General features: G+C 27.4%; 2 protein-coding genes and 1 pseudogene across 2 annotated transcripts; 2 read left to right on the forward strand and 1 right to left on the reverse strand.

Annotated features, from left to right (window-relative positions):
- Positions 1–1,030: 1,030 nt before the first annotated feature.
- Positions 1,031–1,783, forward strand: LOC107172471 (heat shock protein 68 pseudogene; annotated as a pseudogene).
- A 1,826-nt stretch (positions 1,784–3,609) lies between these two features.
- On the reverse strand, positions 3,610–8,880 carry LOC107169158 (T-complex protein 1 subunit beta-like). The gene is made up of 6 exons (XM_089216945.1): positions 8,636–8,880; positions 8,193–8,508; positions 6,579–6,911; positions 6,262–6,490; positions 4,013–4,569; positions 3,610–3,949 (listed from the first exon to the last, which is right to left on the reverse strand). The coding sequence occupies exons 1-6, from the start codon at positions 8,636–8,638 to the stop codon at positions 3,777–3,779; spliced, it is 1,611 nt and encodes a 536-aa protein (XP_089073071.1). The 5' UTR covers positions 8,639–8,880; the 3' UTR covers positions 3,610–3,776.
- Positions 8,881–8,974: 94 nt separating this feature from the next.
- On the forward strand, positions 8,975–19,259 carry Tango6 (transport and golgi organization 6). The gene is made up of 9 exons (XM_089217271.1): positions 8,975–9,227; positions 9,677–9,764; positions 9,824–10,061; positions 11,293–11,592; positions 15,757–15,972; positions 16,145–17,251; positions 17,336–17,528; positions 17,608–17,873; positions 19,072–19,259. The coding sequence occupies exons 1-9, from the start codon at positions 9,170–9,172 to the stop codon at positions 19,219–19,221; spliced, it is 2,616 nt and encodes an 871-aa protein (XP_089073397.1). The 5' UTR covers positions 8,975–9,169; the 3' UTR covers positions 19,222–19,259.
- Positions 19,260–25,992: the final 6,733 nt, after the last annotated feature.

Below are 25,992 nucleotides of genomic sequence, written 5' to 3' on the forward strand. Positions count from 1 at the left end.
AGATTATGGGTCTAGAAGTCAATCAAGAGAAAACAAAATATATGTGTTTTTCACGGAATGACAGAAATGATTTAAATCTAAAAGTAGATCCTTATATCTTCGAAAAAGTAGAGGCATTTAAATATTCAGGTATAAACAGCAAAAACAACGTACATGAAGAAATAAAAGAACGGGTAGCTAGCGCGAACCGATGTTATTATAGCCTACTTAAACTATTCAGCTCGAAGCTATTATCGAGGGAATCGAAGGCAACTCTATACATAAGTTACTTGAGACCTGTGTTGACATATGTATGTGAGACATGGGCTACTACGAAAGGTGATTACGCTAAGTTATGTACAACAGAAAGAAAAGTGCTCAGAAAAATATTTGGCCCAGTTTACAATATAGAAACGAGAACATACGAAAGAAGACATAACAATGACCTACAGAATTTATATGGAAGACTAAATATATTATCGTATAGCAGAAGCAAGAGGATAGAATGGGCTGGACATGTTTGGAGGGCAGAGGGGAAAATTATAAAACGAGTTACAGAAGGAAGAATTGTGGGGAAAAGACCTGTAGGATAACCCCGAACAAGATGTAAGGATGTAATAGTAAAAGATCTAAAAATGATCAATGATAACGTAAAAATGGAAGATGCGAATGATAAGGCCCGATGGAGTGAAATAATGGTGGCAGCGATGGACCTACATGGTCCACTAAGCTGTTAAGAAGAAGAAGAAGAAGAATATAAATTAATATTAATATTTCTATTTGTTTTGTTATTTGTAAAATTTTAATTAACAAATCTCTGATTTTTTTATATATATATTAGATATTGTTACAAACATCAACATGACTACATCATACTATATTTTTATGTATTTTTGTTATTAAAATAAATAAGGACAATAAGGTAATATTAAAGCAATATTATCAATAAAATAAAATATATTTTAAAGCACATAGATACAATTTTTGATCATACAAAATATGTTATTTAATTTTAACAGCATTAAAGCCCCAAATATGAAATCATATTGCAATGTATGGTTCGACGTTGCGACCGGTAGAGAAGGCATTGGCAGATGCCAAGTTGGACAAAGGAGACATACAGGACGTAGTACTCGTGGGTGGTTCTACAAGGATCCCGAACATCCAGAGCCTACTGCAAAACTTCTTTTCAGTCAATCTGAACATCAATCCCGATGAAGCGGTAGCGTACGGCGCAGCGGTGCAGGCAGCCATCCTCAGCGGTGATACGAGCTCTGCAATTCAAGATGTGTTGCTCGTGGACGTCACCCCCCCCCTCCCCCCCCCCCTGTCGCTCAGAATTGAAACCGATGGCGTAATGACCAAAATCATTGAACGCAACTCTACCATTCCATGCAAACAAATGCAAACGTTCACTACGTACTCGGACAACAGCCAAGCCGTCACTGTTCAGGTGTTCGAAGGTGAAAGGGCCCTGACAAAGGACAATAATCTGCTGAGAACGTTTGACCTGACTGGCATACCTCCAGCGTCCAGAAGAATACCCAAGATCGAAGTGACTTTCGATATGGACGCCAATGGGATTTCGAACGTTTCGGCCAAGGACAATAGCTCTGGGCGCTCCAAGAACATCGTCATCGAAAACGACAAAGGCCGTTTGTCTCAAGCTGAAATCGATCGTATGCTCAGCGAGGCCGAACGTTATAAAGAAGAGGACGAACGACAAAAAGCGAAGATTGAGGCCAAAAATCAGTTGGAGAGCTACGTGTTAAACAGGTGTTGGAAGAGGCCGGCGACAAGTTGACCGAATCTGAGAAGAAAACCAATATAAAGGAATGCAAAACGGTCATTCAGTGGTTGGATAGCAATCAGTTGGCAGAAAAAGACGACTACGAGTTCAAGCTAAAGGAAATCCAAAATAGCTGCTCAACTCTGATGTTGAAGATACGTGGCGCACGATAAGCCTTAGCAACTAATCTGCCTCCCGGTGCTAATGGTTTCCATGGAGCCGGTGGCCGAGGATCTAACGTTTAAGAAGTCGATTAATTCTTCTGTAATTATTATAAGACCTAATATTTATAAATAACATTGTCAACTTTATCCTATACTTTTTCCTACTATACATAACTAATTAAGTTTTCACTAAAAATTTAAGTTTAGATTTATCAGTCTATTGCACCTCATAATTATTATGTTAGGTATTGGTAAAACAAATATCAGTTCCTTATTTAGTATACATTTTGTATTTTTGTTTTACCACTTATTATTGCTGCAATCCGCAGTGAAAACACTATGTTGTCACATATCGTACTATAACACAGTTAGTTTGATTCACACACGTCATATACTATCGAGTAATACTTACTAGTATTAACTACCTACTATTTACTAGAAGGTAGTAACTGACCTATTGTTAACAGGTACCTATTAGTGTAGTCCGAGTAGTTATATGTAGTGACGGATTACCCTTTTCAGCACCCTGAGTGTTTACCACCCCTCCCTCCAATTTTTAACACTATCCAAAGATCGTAATTTGAATGGGCTAACATCGAAGAATAATGGTTAACTGGGTATAAGCAACTCGAAAGTGAAAAATGGTACAGGGGTATTATAGTTGAATAATTATTAATTTACACTAAAACATACAAACCCACCCACAGTCCATACTACACAGGCATTTACTAATAACGATAAACAATATTTAATATCTACATAAAAATAATTTATGTAAATAACAAACGTCTATTTTTATACTTCCTTGGACCTAAAATTAAAATGTTGTGATTTCATATTGATGATGTTATTAAAAAAAAATTAAAATATTTTGGCGATATAATATATAATAATTTTCATGGCACGCTCAAAAACAAAACAAAACGTAATTTTTGACATTAAGTGTTCAAATTTTCAAATAATTTGATACCCCTGCTAAAACAGGTTGTAGTGTAATGATGGAAGTTTTTTCAATTATCACATATGTACTTAGTGAAACATTAAAATAAATTCCCAAGACCATAGGCTGTGAGATACTGCTATATAACCTACACTGATTAAATAGTTTAAAATTTACATTGTGGCAAAAACCTGATATAAATAAGTTATTAAGATGTTTCACATGAGTTGTTACCATCTTTCAAGTGCATAACATAGCAAATGTTAAGTTCAGCAATTACAATTTAGCTCCATTAGTTTAAAATTGGAGTGAATTTACCTCTTATAAAAATTAAAGGTAACATTATTATCAATATTATTAACATAGGCTTTATATTTTATTTCAAGGTATACAAACAATTTATATTTTTAAAAATACTCACTTCAAAATAAAAATATAATAAAAATCCCATATGATAACCTAGATAATAATGTTACCTTAAATTTTTATTAGAGGTCAATTCACTTTAAACTTTAAACTAACAGAGCTAAATTGTAACTTTTTGAAAAATTTGGTATTTTACACACTTGAAAGACGGAGACAACTCATGTGGGTGTGTTAGTTAGCCTAACCTAACCTAAGCAAACAAAATAAAATATCAAATGAAATTATAACTTGTTCAAATAATAGGTTTTGTTTTTAACAAATATAATATTCCATATAAAAAGAAATATATAAATACAAACATATGATGCATATTTATAAATATGAAAATTTTTTAATACTTTAAAAATATAATTAATATTTGAATACAAAATTGAAATGAATTGATTAATAGGAAAATGAAAATATTTTTAAAGCAGTCTTATATTGAAATTTAGAATGTGTTTGTTTGAAATTAGATTTACACAATAAGCCTTTTGATTCAACAATGACCACGGTCTTCAACTCGCTGTCTAGGTGCAGCTTTGATAATGCAATCAACACGAAGAATCATTTCAGCAGCTTCTGCAGCAGATACAAGCACTTGTCTCTTAACAACAAAAGATTCAGTAATTCCAGTCTCTTGCATACATCCCAAACAACCATTTTCCATATCTTAAATAAAATAATAATAACATAAACATTGTGCCTAATAAAATGTACCAAATGTTTACTGACCTAGACCAGAACTGTTTTTGCCTAGGGCATGAGCAGCTCTTAATCCACTTATTAATTCTGCTGAATCCAAACCAGCATTGTCAGCAATAGTGATGGGAAGAGATTGTAGTGCTCTAGAAAATGCTTCCATAGCTACAGCTTCTTTGCCTGGAGTTTTTGCTGCTTCAGCGCTTACAGCATTTGCCATCAACATTTCACTACATCCACCGCCATAGACAATAGTTGGCTCACGAATAGTAGATGATAAAACACATAAGGCATCATGTAAAGAACGATCAGCTTCATCGATAATTTGTTCAGTCGCTCCACGAATAACAATAGTACAAGCTTCACCAAGAGCCACACCAGAAAATTGCAATAAAGTGCTTTCACCAATCATTATTTCTTCAATAAGTTTGCACGTTCCCAACTTGGCTATAGCAGGTGAATCAAAAGTTGATAGAATTTCACCCCCAGTGACCAGTGCTAAACGTTCAATGCCATCAAAATCAGCATGCTCAATAGCCATTATACCAGCATCAGCAAAAAGTTGTTCTGGATAATTGTAGATCAATTGCCTGAAATGGTAAATATTATTTTAATATTTTGTCATGATTAATGGCTATAATTGAGAAGTTTTTTTGACTCTACATATTTGGTTGGTTCTACCCAACAAAATTGGTATGGTGTGGATAAATTAGAATGGCCACAAATGGTGTGCAACTTCTTTGCTATGAATATAGTATTATGAAATAAAACTTATTACATCAGATATCTGACAACACTGATGGCAAATAAATGTTGTATTGATACATAAATAATATAATTATTGTCAAATACATTAAGATTATTAAATATTAGGTATTAAATAACTTCATTAAAAAGAAAATCTTATACATAAAATTCTCATGTGATGGTGTTTGTAACTAAACTCCTTTGAAATGGCTTGACCGATTCTCATGAAATTGTGTTTATTCAGTAGTTCTGAGAATAGGCCGTAAAGAATTTTCATTCTCCTACCATCATCCGAGAAGGTACTCAAACGAGGTATTTTATTATGTTCAGTAGATATTTTTGTCTATAAATGGTTGCTATTGGTTATAGGAGAAATATTTAATGAAAATTAGAATTTATTTATTATAAGTTGCCATTAGTTATCCAGGAAGATCAGGTGCAACTATACAACTATGCTTCAAATTGAATTTTTGAATATTACCTATTAAGGTAAGTTCCATTTACTTTTTAATGTCATTAAAAATATATAAATACATTGTATATGTAGTAGGAACCCAAATTCAGTTAAATTCTAAATACACTAAATATAATTATTGGTTATAAAAACAATGGTACATATTTTTTAATTTTTACATTTGAAAATATGTACTTAAAGGGTGGAAAAAATAGATATTATTTTAACACGTTGACTGCCATGCGGCCGCCGGCCTTCATATAATAATAATTAGGTATTGATAATTTTTAGACTGCCGGCTGCCGTACCATATCATTCGTAGGAGGCCATACGGCCGAGGGCTGCCGTAAATAAATTTTGATTTATATTATTAACTTTTCCATGGCGCTACAATAATGATCTTGAAAATATGCTGTGGCGTAGAGGGAATAGTTGCAATTTTTTTGGTGTAATAAACATAATTTTAACATATTTTTTGTATTTTTAATTTTTTTTCAAATTCAATAGTATACATACAAATACAAATTTATAATGACACTGAAAAATGTCTTTAGCGTACCCATGATAAATATTGCTGTGGCCGCCGGCGGCTGCATGGCAGTCAACGTGTTAAAAGTACGCCACTTCCGAATTTGTTGTCTCAGTCTTACAAACACGTAACATAGCAAAATTACGCTTAGGAGTTCATGTTTTATTCTGTTAGATTAATAATTAGAGAGAATAGAGCTATTATAGAACTTGATGGTAAGAACATTATCTGTGTTATGTTGGAAATTGTTTTATGATAATTCAGTTGATAAGAGAGTTTTGTGTATATAATGAATTGTAAAATAAAAATGCTTATTACTCATTTAAAAATTGAATAAACTTAAAAACTTCCAACAAAACTCAGATAATGTCCTTATCATCAAGTTTCATATTAGGTTTATCCTAATCTAACAGAATAAAACGTGAACTTCTGAGCGTAAATTTGCTATGTTATGCGTTTGTAAGATTGAGAAAGCAAATTCAAGTTTGGTGTACACTTAACAATGAATAAATTCAAGCAGATACATTAATTATTTTACGAATTTCATATTACCTATTTATAAACACGTTACATTCATGAGCAAGGATTTTTCCAACTTTATCTTTCATTTTTTCTTTTTCTGCTAATTCAAGTTCAGCAACTTTTGCCATAGAATCAACTTTTATACGAGACCCAAAAACTTTTATTTTGTCAGTATCCATAGGTGTATTTGCTATTAATATACGCGCATTTTCTAAACGTTTTGGTTGAAATTGGCCAATTTTCTTGTCAAGAAGAAAACCTATAAAAAAAATAAATAAAAGGGGATTATCAATTTATTTACAAATTTAAATATGATTTTTTTAGTGTTGATTTAAAATGTGTTTTACCTTCATCCAAGAATGAATCTTCCAAACAACCACCTTTTAACTTTATAATTTGTATAGCTGATAAGTTTCCAGATCCTTTTAAACGCAAGATTGCATCTACTGATAGTTTAGCGAAATGTTCTTTATGTTGAGACAAGATTTTAGAACTTAATGTTGTACGAGCAATATTTAATAAATCTTCTCTAAATTCAGCTTCATTTTTGCTATGATTTAATGAAGCCAGTTTTAAAGCTTCAAGTGCTATTTGTGTTGCCTTTCTCCATCCAGCAATAATGATCTGTGGATGAATTTTTTGATCAACTAATTTTTCAGCTTCTCGTAATAATTCTGCAGCTATATAATATAAAATAAAAAATGTATTTAATATTACCTATCTGAGTATATGTCTATTTTTATTATTATATAAACCTTGTATAAACCTAATATACTAATTAATAGATATTAAAAGGACGCCACACTAGCATGTGTTGTCTTACAAGTGTGTAACATAGCAAAAACTGTTTTGCGTGGGAAAGAATCAAGAAAGCTACAGCCCCTGCTACAGTTATAAGTAAGAAACAAAACTTTCACCATATAAAAAGCAAAATTGTGTCTGACAAATATAGTTTTTATTTTTTCGATATTAGAATAACAAAAAAAGTTATTTATGCTTAAAAACACAAAAATAATGTATGTTTAAACTATAAGAACTCAATAAGAATCCAAATTTTGAGCTACTCTAATTTGGTCAGTTTTGAAAATAGTAAAAAGATTTTTATGTAATAAATGTTTTAAAGAATGTAAGTTGTATTGTGGGTACTAAGAAAGCTAAAAATGTTAAATTGGTCTGAAAATATGTATTTAAGTACTCCCTATCACCACCCAAAAACCCCATTTCAATACAAGGGTACCCAGCTGAGATATTCGGTGGTACCTAATATCATGATCACACTATATAAGATATATTTTAACATGTAGATTAACAAAGGCGGGGCCCAAGAAGTTAAATGTGTTGAGGCTGTTAATATTTTGGTATTTAACGCTTTCACCAAGACCATATATGGGGAGGGGGATTAGGGGTTCAACCCCCCCCCCCCCCATAAAATATTTTATAACTAATTAATTTAATTTATAATATTGTATATTGTATATAATATGAATTTACTTTAAAATAATTATAATGCATTAACATAGTAAAATGTGATATTTTTTTAAAAAAAGTGTTTTTTTAATTACTTAAAATAAAAATATTATTTGATTTACCCTTAGAAATAAAGAGATAATTAAGAAATAAAAGTATACCCTCTCTTTAAGAGTATTTCTTCATAATTTTTGGCACACTTTTACATGGCAACAGCCGGTCACTTCTTCCCAGAACACATTGTATTTAATTTTTAATTTTATTAATTAGGTATGTTAATTAATAAAAGAATATATATTATTTAGTTATGCCATTCGTTATTATGTATTTATTAAAAATGGATACTAACTACCTAGGTAGCTCACTAGGGGGTTATAAAGATAAAAGTTAAATTACATTTTTGTAGGTAAGGTATCTTAAAAACTTAAAAATATTTATTAATTTTATTTGGTAACATAGGCAATTATAATTAATATAACTGAATACAAATTTACCTAATACAGTGACAGATGTAGTACCATCACCAACTTCAGCATCTTGAACCATTGACATGTCAACCAATATTTTAGCTGCTGGGTTATCCACTCCAATATTCTTCAATATAGTTGCACCGTCATTAGTCACTTCAACTTTGGAATCCATACCACCTCGACCCATAGAAATTAGTATCTTGTCCATACCTTTTGGACCCAGTGTGCTTTTGACCAAATCACCAATGGCAATTGCACCGATGAAACTGGATAGACGTGCATTTTCCCCTCTGTCTTCTTCAGCTTGGTGTTTCAAAATGCGTACAGGATCCAACGAAACCTGAAATCACCAAAACAACAATAACAAATTAATTTTCAAACGCCACGAACACTATGATAAATTATTTAGAATATCTTTCGCTAGTCAGGCATCTACTTCTAACACATTATTATTTTATTTAGCTTACCATTTTTATATTTAGTTTATTATGTTCTGTGCATCAATAACAAAAACAAAATGAAAAAAAATCTGTACGTGAAAACTGAAAACACAAACCCAATAGTGTGGTTTGGGAAACAATAAAATCGAAAACAAAAAAATGTTTACAATTGAGCAATAGTCAATCGTTATCCAGTCCAGTGAACATAACAAAATACGAAAAGACAAGCCGACAAAAAATCAGTACAAACCGAACATTTTAAATTTTGAACGTTGTTGTCGTGGTATTCCGTACGTGTTTATCGTTTATTATTGATAAAATATATGATTATGTTATCATATTGTCTTGGTTTTATCAATACACGTCCCGCCGTTTCCCGAGTTCAGAGCTTTGTAACTTTTGTTTCTAAAGTAAATTAAACTGTTGAAGTTACATGATTCAATTCCATTATTTAAATAAATAGAGTATTTTATAAAACGAGTTTTTTTGTAATTGAATTAGTTATGTTTATTGTAACTGCTCAATCTAAAGTTAAGACTATATGAATATTCAATATTTGATATGGAGATTCAAAATATTATCGATTTGATGTCCACAATTACCTCAAAGAATTATTCTGGTGAGATTTTAATGTAGAATATTCCTTGTTGGGTTTCTGATCTATTTAATTATAATATAATATACTTCAGTAAATATATACTTAATACTTACCTGATATAAGCCAGCGATGTTACAAAATCAAAGTAAATATCTAATTAATTGTTTAAACTTATGTCAAAATAACTATATAGTTTTGAATCTACTTTATTGTAGGCATATTTTTTAATGGTTCAGAGGAGTAAGCTTAACTTATGTAGTTAAAGGAATTCTAAGTATTTACTATCAATGTTATACCTATTTAGTATCTACAATGAATAAGTTCACTATGTATAATGTCTTTATATAACCACTTGTTTGTTTTAAGAATTTAAATTATGAAGTTTTAGGTACAATATATTATTAAATGTATAAATAAATATTTATGTTATGATATGTTATTATTTTATTTACGATTTGTAAATATTTTAGGTGAAACATTTAATGATAGTAACTTAAAAAGAGTTAGAGATATTAATATATCTGGTCATTCCAATGAATACAAAAATCAAAGTCTTAGGTAATGTATTTATTTTTATTTTTGATTATTATAATATGAAGAGACATTAATATTTTCAGATTCCTTTACGTTAATAAACTAATTGAACTATTGTCTTCTTTAAAAGAATGTATGTTAAAGCATTCTGATGATTCTACTGATATAATTTTAAGTTCAATTCATTGTGCTATAGTATCAAGAAGCATACACTCTGTTGTCACTTATGGTTTCATTCCATGTCTTATTCCAAGTATTTGGAAATCATTTGAGAATAACCAAAAATATGAACAACTCACTGAAAAAATTGCACCTAATTCGGTAATGAAAATTGCTTAATATAATATAATTATGTGTATTGGAATTACAAAGTTACAAATTGAATAATCTACAGATAATATTTTGTACATAATAAATTTATTTATTAGTGATCATCACTTTTTATTTTTTTTTCAGAAACTAATAAAATCATATCACTATAAGAATATTTAAAAAATATTTGATTTTGTTTTGAAAACTACAGTTAGAAGTTAGAACAATTAAAACTAATTAACTAACTAATATACTCCTATAAATCAATCATTTCATGAAATTATATCTCCAATTCGACATCATATATTTTTTCACTTTTTAGTACTTTGTCATACAGTTTTTGAAATAAAACATTTACCACACACCTATTATTATTATTATTTATTTATGTTATATTTAATACCATAAACATTTTTATAAATATATGAATTTCCTTTGTATTTATTTAAAAATAATTATGGCAAGTTTTACATACCTAGTAATGTTTAATACGTAAATTAATATTGAATAATAAAAATACTTAGGTATAAAAATATTTTTAAAAAATTGTATAAGTAGGCGAGAGAGACTTTATATTTTCTATGACACATATCTCATTTAATTTTAATTATTTCAAAATATAGCTTTTTTCATTGTGTGAATACACAAGTGTATATTATTCATATTATAAGTGTAATACCTTTTTAAATACTAAAATAATTTTATAATACTATGTATACGTTACAGGTTTTTAAATAAATAAGACAACTTATGTGTATAAAATCTTGTATGGTATGTATGGTATTAAATATCTCATGAATAGATAACACTCGTATATACTTTAAATAAATGATATTAATAATAATTGTATGTACTAAATGTTAAATCACTATATGAATAAATTTAAAAATAATATATAATAAAAATAAATTAAAAACAAGAACAAATTACACAATGTCGAATTGTGCTGACCATTTCATGAAAAGTTATAATTTTATAAAGTATTTTCTAAGTATGAAAAATCCATTTCTATTTCATGAAATAATCAATTTTTATGAAAAGATTTCATGCATAGACACTATGCAATATGAATTTTTCTTTTACTAGGTAGAAATAATTTTAGATTTTAGTATAAAAAATAAAATATTTATTTTTTTTATTTCAATACATTTTTAATAGGTACCATGCTTAAATTAATAATTATTGATAAATACTATAAATAAAATTTATTTTCAAACCATTTATTTGTTGTATGTTTCAGACATATGAAGAACTAAAATTTAATGTGAATTCGTTTTTTGATCTGATAAAAGAGCCTACATTAAAAAGACTCATATTAGTAAAACATACAAATGTTTTATTAGCGGGAATATGTCAATTATGTCTGTTACCAATTGCAAAACCTGGTTCAGAAATTGCAACAGAAAGTGCTATAGATCAATTAAAATATGAGCAATTGATAAATGAACAGAAAACATTTAAAAACATTCTCAAAAACCTCATTTTGATAGAAAGAGATCCTTTATTTATTAGAGAAATAATATTTGTTCTTGGTCATAAGGTATGTATTATTAAGAAAATAAAAAAATAATATTTTAGATATTAATATCTTGCCAAATCTTGCATTAGATGTTTTTGTATGTAATTATGATTGAACTTGAAATCATTTTTTTTTTCAAAATCTTTTATTAAAAATAGTTTTTAAGATTTTTTTTGTCTATTGATTAAAAATATAACATTAAGTAGATATTTTATTTTAATGTACATTTTGCATTTTTCGACAAATTTAACATTTTTAGAGTCTTTATGTTTTGTAAGAGATTTTTCAAGTTTTGGAGCATTTTTTACAACATTTTAATTTTCTTTTCAGTCTAAAATAATATTACAAATATACAGTGTGTTCAGGACATGAGGTACCACTTAATATTTTTACTGGATGACCTCGGATTGAAATGGTATTTTCAGGAGGTAATAGGGTGTACCCAAATACACATTGTCAGGCAAAATTCAAATTTGCAACTCTCTCAGTAGCAATACAACTTACTTTTTTTTCAATGGCAACACCGATTTTTTTATATGGATTCATGTAGAGTATTATTTTTTTCAAACAATTTTTGTACACAATGTCTTTTTCTAGTTATAAAATTGGCAAAGCTATAGTATGGTCAAGTTTTATATTTATGTAGGTATACTTGATCTGCTTGATCTGAACCACATTTTAATAATGTTCATTTTATAATATTGAGCTTTTTGATATTTTTAATTTGCTACTTACATACAAAGAACACTAAAATTATTTATTATCGTTATTTACTCTATCTACAGTTACAAGTTAATAAATACAAATAGTTGAAGTTAAATAAAATTTAAAAAAAATTAATACTACAAATTTGTTTATTTAAATTTTATTGAATTAACATATCTAATAATTTTAGAACTTATTACTATTGACTTATTTATATGTTTTATCTAATAAATTGTTCAAAGTTTCCATCTTGATTTTCTAAACATGATTCCAAATGTCTCAACAATTTGTGATGTTGCTGCTTTTATTTGATCTTCAGTTAAATTATTACATGCCACTTGTATTTTATTTTTTAAATCTTGTACCTACATTAGTTGGTGGATCTGCATATACAACGGTTTTTAAATGTATAAATAATAGTCCAATGGTGTCAAATTTGGAGATCTTGTTGGCCATGGGATTACCCCATAAGTACCGTTTCATCAGTTTGGAAATATTTAATTTAAATATTGTCGAACAATGATGGCATTATATGCTAGTGTACCATCTTGTTGAAAATATAGATTTTTCCGCATGGCTGATGAAACATCTTCAAACATTAATGTTAATTTACAATAAAATCTAAATACAACCAGTGAGTATTCCCTCATAAAAATAGGGACATAACAGCTTTCCATCAAATGATCCACACCACACATTGATCCCCCAAATAGTTTGAAATTTAGTTTCTCTAGACCAGTTTGAATTTGTATTATCCCAAAATTTATGGTTTTGTTTATTCATTATACCATTATTCGTAAATTTTGACTCATCAGTCTAAAGAATACAATTATAAAATGAACTGTCTATATCTAACTGAACATTAAACCATGCTAAAAACTCTAATCGACATTCAGAATCTCTAATACGTAAATGTTGGACAAAATCAATTTTATACAGATACATTTTGTATTTTTTCAAATTGTTATATTGTTATATACTGTGTCAACTGATTTACCTACTTCTTGAGATACATGTCTGATTGATGAACGTGGATTTTCACGTATGTAGTCCAATACCCGTAATTCAGAGTTTTCATCAAAATTATTTGGTCTACACTGTTTACGTGGTCTTTCATTTCGATTACCAGGAAATTCTTCATTTTAATTTAATCCATTTAAAAGTCTATGGAAATAATTGTGTGGTGATACCTATCAGGATACCGATCTGCATAAATTTGAATAGCTTGTCGAGTACTACGGTTACATTCACTGAAAATCAAGATAAGTTAAATTTTTTCACTGTTATTAATTTTAATAAATTATTGTAAAGCACAAAGAACAATTACGGAATAAATGTGATAGATCACTAGTCCCAAAGACTTCAAGTTAGATTCATCTGAAACAAAACTAGTTCATAATGTGTTATAATAATTATTATAAATAATTTTTTTTATTGCAAATAATAATAATTAATATTGTTAAATTATGACAATAACATATTATTATACCGGAAAATTATTATTATAATTCAGTTATCAATTTATTATAAATAAACCAGATTAATAATAACTTATAATGAAAAGGCAAATAATCAACTCAAGTGATTATAATTAGAGTAAATGATGATATGAAAATAGGTAGCTCAATTATAAAATCAACATTATTAAAATATTGTTATAAGCAGATTATATCTACGTAAATATTAAATTTGACCATACTGTAACTTTGAAAATTTTATAGTTAGAAAAAACTTTGTGTACAAAAATTGTTGGAAAAAAAATACTCTACCTGAACCAGTATAAAAAAATGGTGTTGCCATTGAAAAAAAAGTAAGTTGTATTGCGCTTGCGCGTTCTGAGAGAGTTACAAATTTGAATTTTGCCTGACAATGTGTATTTGGGTACTCCTTATTACCTCTTGAAAATACCATTTCAATCCAAGGTCATCCAGAAAAAATATTAAGTGGTACCTCATATCGTGAACACACTGTATACTACTACTACATAGTGATCGATAAGACATTATCTATATAGTAACAAATGAGAATTATGATCACTAGAGCTCGGATTTAAATAGATTTAAAACCATATAGTATTGGAATATGCTCTAAAAATTAACCAAAAATGCATTTCACCTCAAAAATCTCCTTAACACATTGACTGCCGTGCGGCCGCCGGCGTCCGTATAATAATAATTAAGTATTGATAATTTTTAGATCGCCGGCTGCCGCACCATATCATTCGTAGGAGGCCATATGGCCGCGGGCTGCCGTAAATAAATTTTGATTTATATTATTAACTTTTCCATGGCGCTACAATAATGATCTTGAAAATATGCTGTGGCGTAGTGGGAATAGTTGAAATTTTTTTGGTGTAATAAACATAATTTTAACATTTTTTTTTTGTATATTTAATTTTTTTTCAAATTCAATAGTATATATACAAATACAAATTTATAATGACACTGAAAAATGATAAATATTCCTGAGGCCGCCGGCGGCTGCATGGCAGTCAACGTGTTAAAAATATCATACATTTTTTTTCTATACAATTTGGTATTTTAACACAGTATTTAACATATGGAGACGAGTATCGTGTTAGAATAAAATTAATAATAAAATAAAATTACAAGCATAAAGTAAAAACACATTTACACACGTAATAGAACTGCGATGTAACCAGACTGACTAATTATTTTTATTTGTCCAACTTTGGGTTACACTCCACAATCAATAATTTAAATGGGATAGAAATTTAATAGTAAAATATAGATTGACAATTCTCGTGGAAAAACCTATTAAATAAAAACAACTTAAATATCAAGAAAACAATTTATAGCACTTAGTATGCATTAAAAACCAACAAAATGTTTCAATTACTAAAAGTGCAAAATAAAATTTTTAGCTTTGAAATACTCATTACATGAAGTAAATTATGTACTGAGAATCATTGTCTAATATCAATCAAAAAATCATTAAAAATATTATTGGTGGGTAGGTTAACTTAAAACTTTTTAAATATATTACTATACTTTATTATTTTATACACATTAAAACATTTTTAAATGCATTTTTTTTGACAAAAAAAAAAAAAAAAAAAAATGTACTTTTTTTGAATAACTAATAACAAAATTACTTATGTGATGGTATTAATTTCATAAAATATACTTAGCAATATAAACTTGCAGAATGTTTTTGCTCAAGATCGTTTTTTGTGTAAAATGATTTTATATCATTCCATTGATGTTTAACAAATTTATTACAGTTATTTATACATACTTTTTATTTATTACTGAACAGTACACCTCTTTCCACCTTTTTAAAAGTATAATTTGTTTTTTTCTAAAATCTTAATCTCTGAGGATAATATCTGTATTGTAATTCTTTTTTAGTTTTTTTTTTTTTTTTTATATATATAAAGTGATCCCGCTATAACCCTATACCTGGCCTCAAAGGAAATTGTAAATATCCGTTGCAAATCAAATTAATTATATTTTTCAGAATTGCCAAAAACATATAAAGCTTGGTCTTGGAGAATTATTTTCAGATTTGTTGTTACAATCTAAAGGAATTCAAACATTCTTAAGAGTTGCATGTGATTTAATTTCTGAAACATCACAAAACATTAACCAGCATGGTCTTCAAGAATGGTCGAATTTAATCCATAATTATTACATAAAATCAAAAACGAAGTATACTGATTATATTGTACCTCAGGTAAATAACACTTAAAAATAAGCCATATATTATATATATGTGGCTTAAGTATAGAATACTAGTGGTATTATGTTTCTTTACAAGGAAGAATTATTATTCAATGTTTAATAATAATAAAATATTTTATTTCTTTAATATCTTATTCTTATATATTGTATTAAAAATGCTTTAGATATGGGAGTTATTAAGATCCAGCACAAATTTTCATCAACTCCAATTTCGTAGCATTGCTGTTTTTTGCATTCATTTAATGTCTATTGAAAATTATAATGATTTTCTAGCATTATATATAAGACCAATTGAACAATCAATAAAAATAAGCAAAATTCAAAATGATGAAAGTATTGTATTGTCAAGATGTATTGAAGATTTACATTCCCTTTTCTATTTATTCAGGAATGAAATTTGGTCTTTAAATCCAAAATTATTGATACATGTTGCTGCAACTATATACAATGTGTATACAGCCGTTGCTAATGGTGTATATTATTTAAAATCTAAACTAGAAGATTTAGTTTTCTTAATATTAATTAATTTTTCTGATTGTAAAGATCATTTAAAACTGATAATATTTTCTCAATACCAAATTTCTGTAAGGTATGATGATGATAGTGGAAATATACAAATAAAATATGCTGAAAAAGAACACCAGTTGAATTTAGAAAATCAAGTTGATTTGATTTTGGATTTAATGGACAATCGTGCAGACTCAAAATTAATGAAAACAATGTTTATAACTTTACTTGATATGTATACTGATGTTTCATCAAATGATTATTCTATAATGGAAAAACTATTCATTGTTAAAGCTATTCATCACTTAATTGAAAAAGATGATGTACAAAAATCAATTTCTATTGATCCAGAAATAGTTTTAAATTTTATTAAGTCGATACTAAAAGCTATCAGTGAAAATAATGTAATTGATGTTGAAGTTCTCTCTATTGTACTGATGGTGCTTGGATGCGTATTAGAAAACACCAATAAAAGTTATCAATTTGACTGTATTATGGAATACCTTACAAAAATTTCACAGATTGAAAAGGATGGTATGTTTAATGATTTGATTTTAAAAACGCAAGAGAAAATTAGACGAATTTATAACATTTGTTCAAAACAGCCAGTGGGTAATCAGCGTACAATCGATGATGTGTTATTTGATACCAGGGATCCATTATTACCTTGTAGATCCCATGCATTAATGGAGTTAAAAAAATTGATAGAATCCGGAGACAAAATGGTTCTTGTAAAGAAAACAGAAATATTAATTGTGATTCAGGTATGTATTATAAGTGATAAAATAATATTATTAGTATCAGCACTTTTATTCTAAAATGTAATATTATATAATAATCATTTATAGGAAAATTTAAAGAACACTGATTCATATTTGTATTTAAGTGCCATATTCACATTGTCTTCATTATGTTCATATTATCCAAATGATATTCTCCCAATACTTTGTGAAGAGTACAGTATGCCAATAAATTACAACCATTCACCGGAAACTAGATTAAAAATTGGTGAAGTCTTGATGAAAACTATAAAATCATTAAGTATGTATGAACACTTACATGTAAATTAATTATATATTGTTCAAATTAAAAGTTGAAACTATGATGATTTAACATTTAGATGAAACTATTCCTTTGTATAAAAACCGATTACTAAACACTTTTATGGCTGGTGTCAGAGACAATGATCATTTAGTTAGAGCATCAAGTCTTTCAAATCTTGCTGACGTTTGTCGACTTTTACGTTATAATCTTGGATCAATTGTTGCTGAAATTGTTAACTGTGCGGATTATGTACTACGATTTGATCCAGCAATTGAACCCCGTAGAGCAGCTGTTTTATTATTACAGATGATCATTCAAGGAGGAGATTCTGAACTACTTGAAGTAAGTTCATAACAAATCATAATAACTAAGGCAAAGGACTTGTAGCTCTAAAAAAGCTTTAAATATGCAAGCACTTATGCACTTTAAAACCCCATAATATGCACTTAAATTTTTTTTAACACAAATGTACATTCCGCAGAACTGACTGAGACTAAATACTAAAATACTGATTATTGTCATGTTTAGAAACGTTTCATAAATTAATCTTAATCGAATAAAAGCCCGTGTGGTGCGCACAAAGCTGTGGTAGTTATGTCATAGGTATAGTGTACGACATTAGATTGTTATCGCTTCTACAAAAAATGTGGGCCCGTGCACACTCAAAAACCACATAATATGACAAAAATTAAAAATAAATACATTTTTATTTAAACATTTTCACTGTATTGTTTGAAATAAAAATGTCACAGTGGAAAAATCGATTTAAGTTAAATATGTTTTAAAAAGTATAAAATAGTGTATAAAAGTGTAAAATATGACTTAAAAACCAAAAAAAAACGCAAAATATGCATTTATATGCACAATAAAATTTCAAAACTAGTTTTGTAAAATCATGAAATGTATTTGTATTGTACTCTGCTATTCTTGTGACTGTGCAAAACAAATGTGCAAATGCTTCAAGTTTTCTGCCCTAATAATAACTATTAGCATGTATTATTAAAATAAATAAAATGTACATTATTTTAGATTTTGGTATATTGTTATTGAATCATATAATATTTAAATCAGAGTTTAATTATTTTTACTTATTTAGTATAAGTTAGTCACATGCATAATGACTGAAAATATGTAAACAACATTTCAATAAAATAAGACAGTAAAAAACTTTAAATAGTGCATGGTTTATGTTGACAGATGTCAATTACGATTTATTAACATTTTTAACATGTTTTATGATAGTAGAAATAAAATTCAAAAATAATTTATACAAAATATAAACTAATATTATATCTAACACAAACATAAATAAATATAAAAATAAATTTACCTTCTACATTCTACCATGTGACTATATGACTATGTACCATAGTTTAGGAACCTCTGGCCAAAACATGGTTTCCCTTTTATTTTTTTGAGTTCAAATATAATTCATATTTATCCATACAATTTCGATACTCATTCTTAAACAATAATTGAAAAGATTTTCCAAAATTAATTTATGTATGTAATAAGTACTAATATAATTCAATGTTCACAGATCTTGACAGACAGTATAAAAGATATCTACCATATGCTCAAGTTCCAATATCAGTGTGATAAAGATGAAACTATCAAACTACATGCTCAGGTGGCAATTGAGAGATTGAATGATATAATGAAGTCATTATTTTTGAACCAAAATAAATAATATGATGAGTTTTTACAATAAATATTACATAATTCACAGATTGTAATTTGTTTATTTTAAATCATAAATAGAATGAAGTTCATTTTTTAGATTTTAAATTAATTGTTTAGTTTTAGAAACTATTTTAGAGGCAAGATACAACTATACAATTTTTATACTTATAGTTATTTATTTTAAATAAGTATAAGTTAATGAGAAATTTTAAATTTTATAAATATTAATCATTGTTGGTGACAAATGATAAATCACCAATTTTCCTAGTAAAGCTAAAAAATAAGTGTAATTAATGCAATACGTCTTGGACACTTTTAATATAATTGTTTGATTATAAATGTTATGATATAAATGTAATGTACATCAACTATTGTATTTAGGAAAACAGACATTGCTGATCAAATATATATAAACATAGGGAACAATAACACATTTATGCTTTTAATTTATCAATAGCCCAATCACCACAATTGTTTATATACAAATAAGTAACTTAACATAATATGAAACATGTACATACAAAATTAAGATATTTTTATAACTAATAAGTGAGGTAATATTTCTATGAATTTTGTTCTTTAAAGTTTACATTTTTATAATTTAAAAACTAAGTATCGAATTATAAATTATTTTTTCATGGGATATATTCATAGTAATTGTATTGCATTAGAATCTAAATATCTAATATGAAACTAGTAGTTATATTTTTTGGCACTTAATGTTAGCATTTATGATGGACAGTTTATGTAAATAGCAATCTATTGAACAGTTTTCGTTCCGTAATCCGTAGGTATATTAAGCTTAATATGCTAATGTCATGTGAAACATTTCACATAGGTACTAGTGGCATAACTTGGACCTTAATTTAAGGGGTGATATGAGTATTTATCATTATTAACAAATAGAACATACGTATTAAACAAATTGAATGAATATAATAAAATATCTAGTTTTCTGGTTTTTTTGCTAGCTCCTCAATTACTTAACCAACCTGTAAGTTAATGTGCCTATTTATGGACGTAGTAGCTAATCCATTTAGTATTGCCTGAAAAAAATTGTTAGTTTCTTGTAAACTGGTAGACAATTAAAATCAAGTTAAAATTAAAACCCAAGTACATACTTCTGATATACTATTAAGTAAGTAAATTTATAAAAATGCGTTGGAAAAAAAGGTTTTGACCTAATTGGTTTGATATATCACCCACATCACCCCCACCATAGTTACGCCACTGGCCCATAACTATCATTATGTCGATTATACAATATTATAACACAGTGTGATTGGCACATTTCATTACTACTTCACAGACCATAATAACAGGTCTACTACTGTCTAATCGTCTACCGGCTATTATTCTGATACTTAGCTCTGATGGCGACTATTGAATTGGTTCCCAATTTTGGTAACACTTGAATTGGCTACTGAAAAATATTTATACTTGAATTGGCATCCTAAACTGTAAAATATTATTATTTAAACAAGGGTTCTCATATTATATCCATTTACTTTCATGACGTCAACCTAACCAAGCCTAACCAAATAGATAGTCAATTCAATAGTAAATTCTTGGGAACCAATTCAAAGGTACTAATCCGACTAATCAAGCATAAAATATTGACTAACTGTATTTGGAAGTCAATTCAATTGCACCGATTCTTATTAGGTAGGTACTCATTAGTCATTACTCATTACTATTACTATAATTATTACTCATACTGGCAATTTTTTTTTAAATACCTTTACCTTTACAAAAATTATATATCATAATATAATATAGTACAATCAATATATACCTACCTACATAATATGTTTTATATATAGATTGTACATATTTGCAAACAAATAACAGTTAGGAATCCCATATTCCCATACATCCCGTATTTTACGGGATTTTCCCGTATTTAAAGTGTCCCGACACGAGTTTTGTTAATTGCAAGCATAAATTCCCTAAATTATATCTAATGTTAATTACAGATATATGTATAGGGTATAGTATCCGGTATTTAAAAAAAATAAATCTGGGATCCCTAAACCAACATATCAATACACGGAATATTTCGGGATAAGCTCCGTAATAGCTTAAACGATTTGGCTTTTTTTGTTTTTTGTAAACAAAATTATCAGGAAGTCTACTGGAAAATTAGGAAATGTGGATAGGTAGCAATAATACAAAATTTGCGCCATCTGTCCAGCATTTAGAGTTTGCATTTTTTGTACGGACTGAGTTATAAAAAATCTTTAGTGCAGGCAATGCCGAGCGGGACAGTTAATCTTATATACCTAATGCTAACGTCTCTGTCTCAAAAATCGTTACCCACTCTGAGCTAATACTGTATAAATAAATACATTGGATTTTCAAGATGTACCTATTTTTTATTTTAAACAAAAACAATTTTTAAATTATAGAGCAACTTTAAAATTGAAAAATATTTCTAACACCTTAAGTACCTATACATGTTTACATGATAAGCCTGATACATCTTTTTAATTCAATACAATTTTCATTTTAAAATACTGTTTTAAAAAAATGTAAGTATTTGCTTTTTATTTAGATAAATTTCGTTTATCTTTTATACTCGTATAATAAATATATAATTTTAGTTAAATTTATTTTTATCTTCATCTAAATAGATTTTATGTCTATTATCTTTATCTAGACGAAAAACTATTTATCTGGTCTCAATCATCGATTAATATATACTAAGATATATGAGTATGTAGCATGTGTTATGAAAAGAGGAGTATAAATCAAATTAAAATTTCAAAATTAAAATTCAGCTTCTGAAAGTATATTTTGTTCCGCTTATTGAGCTAAATGTATGAAATGGTTGTCCCAACCCCATTAAGAGGACGCCACACATCTATATTTCTAATGTAAAAACACGTTTCGCGGGGACAGACACCAATCCGTATACATTGAAAGTAGAATGTTCAAACTTTCAGAGTTTTTAAATGAGAATTGTATCTATGATGTAGTGTTCGTATTTTGTTGATAGTATAATTATATATGAAATTATAAATCTGTAAAAATGTATCAAATTTTTAAATTTTTATTAAATTGTATTAAATTATTGAGTTGAGCTATCAAAAAAATAAAAACACTACATCATAGATAAAATTCTCATTTATGAACTCTGAAAATTTGAATATTTTACCATACATGTATACTGAATGGTATCAGTCCCCGCAAAACCCTTTTTTTGATCTGAAAAATTACGAAAATAATTAATTATATTTCTTTTACGCGCCCCCAGTGGAGACCTACAGTATTACTATCCATCGCCCGTATAGCTAGTATGCTATTATAGTGTACCAAATTACCAACACCGGTTTAATTAATGACTATCACAATTCTTAGAATATTATGTATAAACTGGTGATAGCCGATAGGCGGCATATTATTCAATTATTGACAAAAATATCATAATTAAATATTCAATACTGTTTTTACCTACTGTTTATAATATTACTACATATTTTAAACGTACAATATCAATGACAAATCAAAAAAAAAAATTATAAAAAATAAGTTTTTTATAGATTTTTACTATTTAGTAAAATAATATAAGATCAAAATATATGAAAAAGTAAAGCAGTGAATTTCTTAAAAATACATTTGGAATAAAATTCTACTATCCTACTTGTCTAGTGTTTATACATTATATTATTTATTAATTACAAACTAATAAATATATTATTAAATGAATGCGTTATTCATATTTCATATCTTTGTTGTTACTTATTATTAGTTATTACTCACTTTATTAGTTATTATAGAAAATCGTAGGTAGGTTTCAAATTATTATAAGTAAGATAGGTAGAAAGGTAAGACAATATAGATGACTCAATGCCTGATGTGTAAAAATTATAATGTTTAGAAAAAATGTAAAAAACGCAAAAATGTAATTTAAAAAATAAACCTATGTGGTAGCAGTATAACGTAAAATAATATGTTCAATTAATTAACCTACTAAAAAAGCGGAAAAGTGGGTATCGCTCGGCTGTACATTAGGTGGTGAGGTGGACCTCTGACTAGGGTAGGTTAGATTTGAATGCAATTCATATGATAGGTATCATTGTATACGAAAAATGATTTTGAACGGAGATGATTTGTCAGTCTAGGATATATTATATTTAAATATTGTCATATATTCTATTTTGAAACAAATATTTTATTTTTCAATTAAGAGGCATTTTGCATAAGACATGGTTAATCAATTAGTGTAGTTATCATAATCCATAATACCTTATATTATCATAGATATACGAATACCTGGTTTGAGGATAAATCGTAACTCATTACGCGATTTCATAAAAATTTAAAACTCAAACGCTCAAAACATTTTTCCTATAATAACGCTTCAAATTTTCTCTATAGCTATTTGAAGCAAAACTTATGGAAAACTTGGTGTTAAATTTTATAACCTTAGATATAAATACAAACAATATTATGAATTTTGAACTACAAAATAATTTGCAAATATTCATGGTTTTGACGAATATTTGTCAATATTTGAAATTCAAATGCTAATAAAAATTTAATTGAATTTCCAGTGGACATTTTTTTTGTGATAAAGATTGACAAATTTGAAAGGAATCTTGTATTAAATTTTCAAATCTTAGATTTAAAAGGAAAATTTTTTATGAATTTCTAGCTTATGATAATTTGCGAATTTTCGTGATATTTACGTATGTTGTCAAAATTAAAATTTAAATGATTGTAAAAAAAAAGAGTGACTATACATTTCTTGTATTTTTCAACTGCTATTGTAAAAATATTTTGGGAGCCTTGTATTAAGTTTTCAAATCTTAGGTATAAAAGGAAAATTTTTTATGAATTTCTAGAATAAAATAATTTACGAATTTTTGTGATTTTTAGTTTTTACGTATGTTGTCAAAATTAAAATTTGAAAGCATGTAAAAAAAAAAATGTGGCTATATATTTCTTTTATTTTTCAACTGCTATTGCAAAACTATATTATGAGTATTAGATTCTCAAATCTTAGAATTAAAAAGAAAAACTTTTATGAATTTCGATCTAAGATAATTTGAACATTGCCGAAATTTTTATGTATTTAGTCAAAATTTGAACTGTAAATGCTTATAAAAAAAATGTGTGGCTATATATTTCTTTTATTTTTCAAATGCTATTGTAAAAACACTTTAGGAGCCTTGTATAAAATTTTCAAATCTTAGGTATAAAAGGAACATTTTTTATGAATTTCTAGGGTAAAATAATTTACGAATTTTTGTGATTTTTACGTATGTTGTCAAAATTAAAATTTGAATACATGTAAAAAAAAAAATTGTGGTTATGCATTTATTTTATTTTTCAACTGATATTGTAAAAATATATTATGAGCCTTGTATTAAATTCTCAAATCTTAGAATTAAAAAGAAAAACTTTTATGAATTTCGATCTAAGATAATTTTAAAATTGCCGTAATTTTTACGTATTAAGTCAATATTTGAACTTCAAATGCTAATTTAAAAAAAATCGTACATATGTATTTTTATAATTATTTAATCACTATAAGAATAACTTATGAGGAACTTTGTATTAAATTTTCAAGTATTTTGATAGGGCCATAAAAATTTTATCGACACATCAAAAAAAATTTTCAGACAAATTGAAAATTTCAGTCGTCTATAAATATGTCAAAAAAAGTCAAAATATAGTTTTTGAATTACAACCATATAAAAAAATCGATTTGGTCGAAAACTGATTTTGCGTAAAAATTCCCGTTTTTCTGTCATCTTTTTTTTGTTTTTCTCGATTTTTTTGAGAAATGTTTGAAAATTTTTACTTTTGACCTCTATAATGCACCAAGGATCTTCACTTTTACATCGGAAACCACCCCCAAAGTTTGAAATCGAAGCATTATTTCGACTAGTTATGCTGTACACAGACACAAAAAAAAAAAAAAACACATTGTAAAATCAATACATTCATCACTTCATTCAGAATCTAAAAATGTGACTAACAATTTTTTAGCTACAATAATAACAACTCATAAAGGACTTTGTATTAAATGTTCAAGTATTTTTGGTCATCCAACATTTTTACCGACACTTCAAAAAAAATTCTCAAAAAAATCGAAAATTTCAGTGGTCTATAAATAACTCAAAAAAATTCAAAATTTTTTGAAAATTAAACTGTATATAGATATCACTAACAAACATTTGGTGAAAATTTCAAGTATTTACAGAGATTAGTTTTTGAATTACATCCATATAGAAAAATTGATTTGTTCGAAAACTGGTTTTGCGTAAAAATTCCCGTTTTTCTTTCATTTTTTTTGTTTTTCTCGATTTTTTTGAAAACTGTTGGAAAATGTTTACTTTTGACTTCTATAATGCACCAAGGATCTTCACTTTTACATCGGAAACCACCCCCAAAGTTTGAAATCGAAGCATTATTTCGACTAGTTATGCTGTACACAGACATAAAAAAAAAAAAAAACACATTGTAAAATCAATACATTCATCACTTCATTCAGAATCTAAAAATGTGACTAACAATTTTTTAGCTACAATAATAACAACTCATAAAGGACTTTGTATTAAATGTTCAAGTATTTTTGGTCATCCAACATTTTTACCGACACTTCAAAAAAAATTCTCAAAAAAATCGAAAATTTCAGTGGTCTATAAATAACTCAAAAAAATTCAAAATTTTTTGAAAATTAAACTGTATATAGATATCACTAACAAACATTTGGTGAAAATTTCAAGTATTTACAGAGATTAGTTTTTGAATTACATCCATATAGAAA

This window comes from Diuraphis noxia, unplaced genomic scaffold (assembly GCF_037042655.1).
Source record: "Diuraphis noxia isolate RWA-SAM2 unplaced genomic scaffold, SU_Dnox_SAM2 contig0001, whole genome shotgun sequence".
Lineage (NCBI taxonomy): Eukaryota > Metazoa > Arthropoda > Insecta > Hemiptera > Aphididae > Diuraphis > Diuraphis noxia.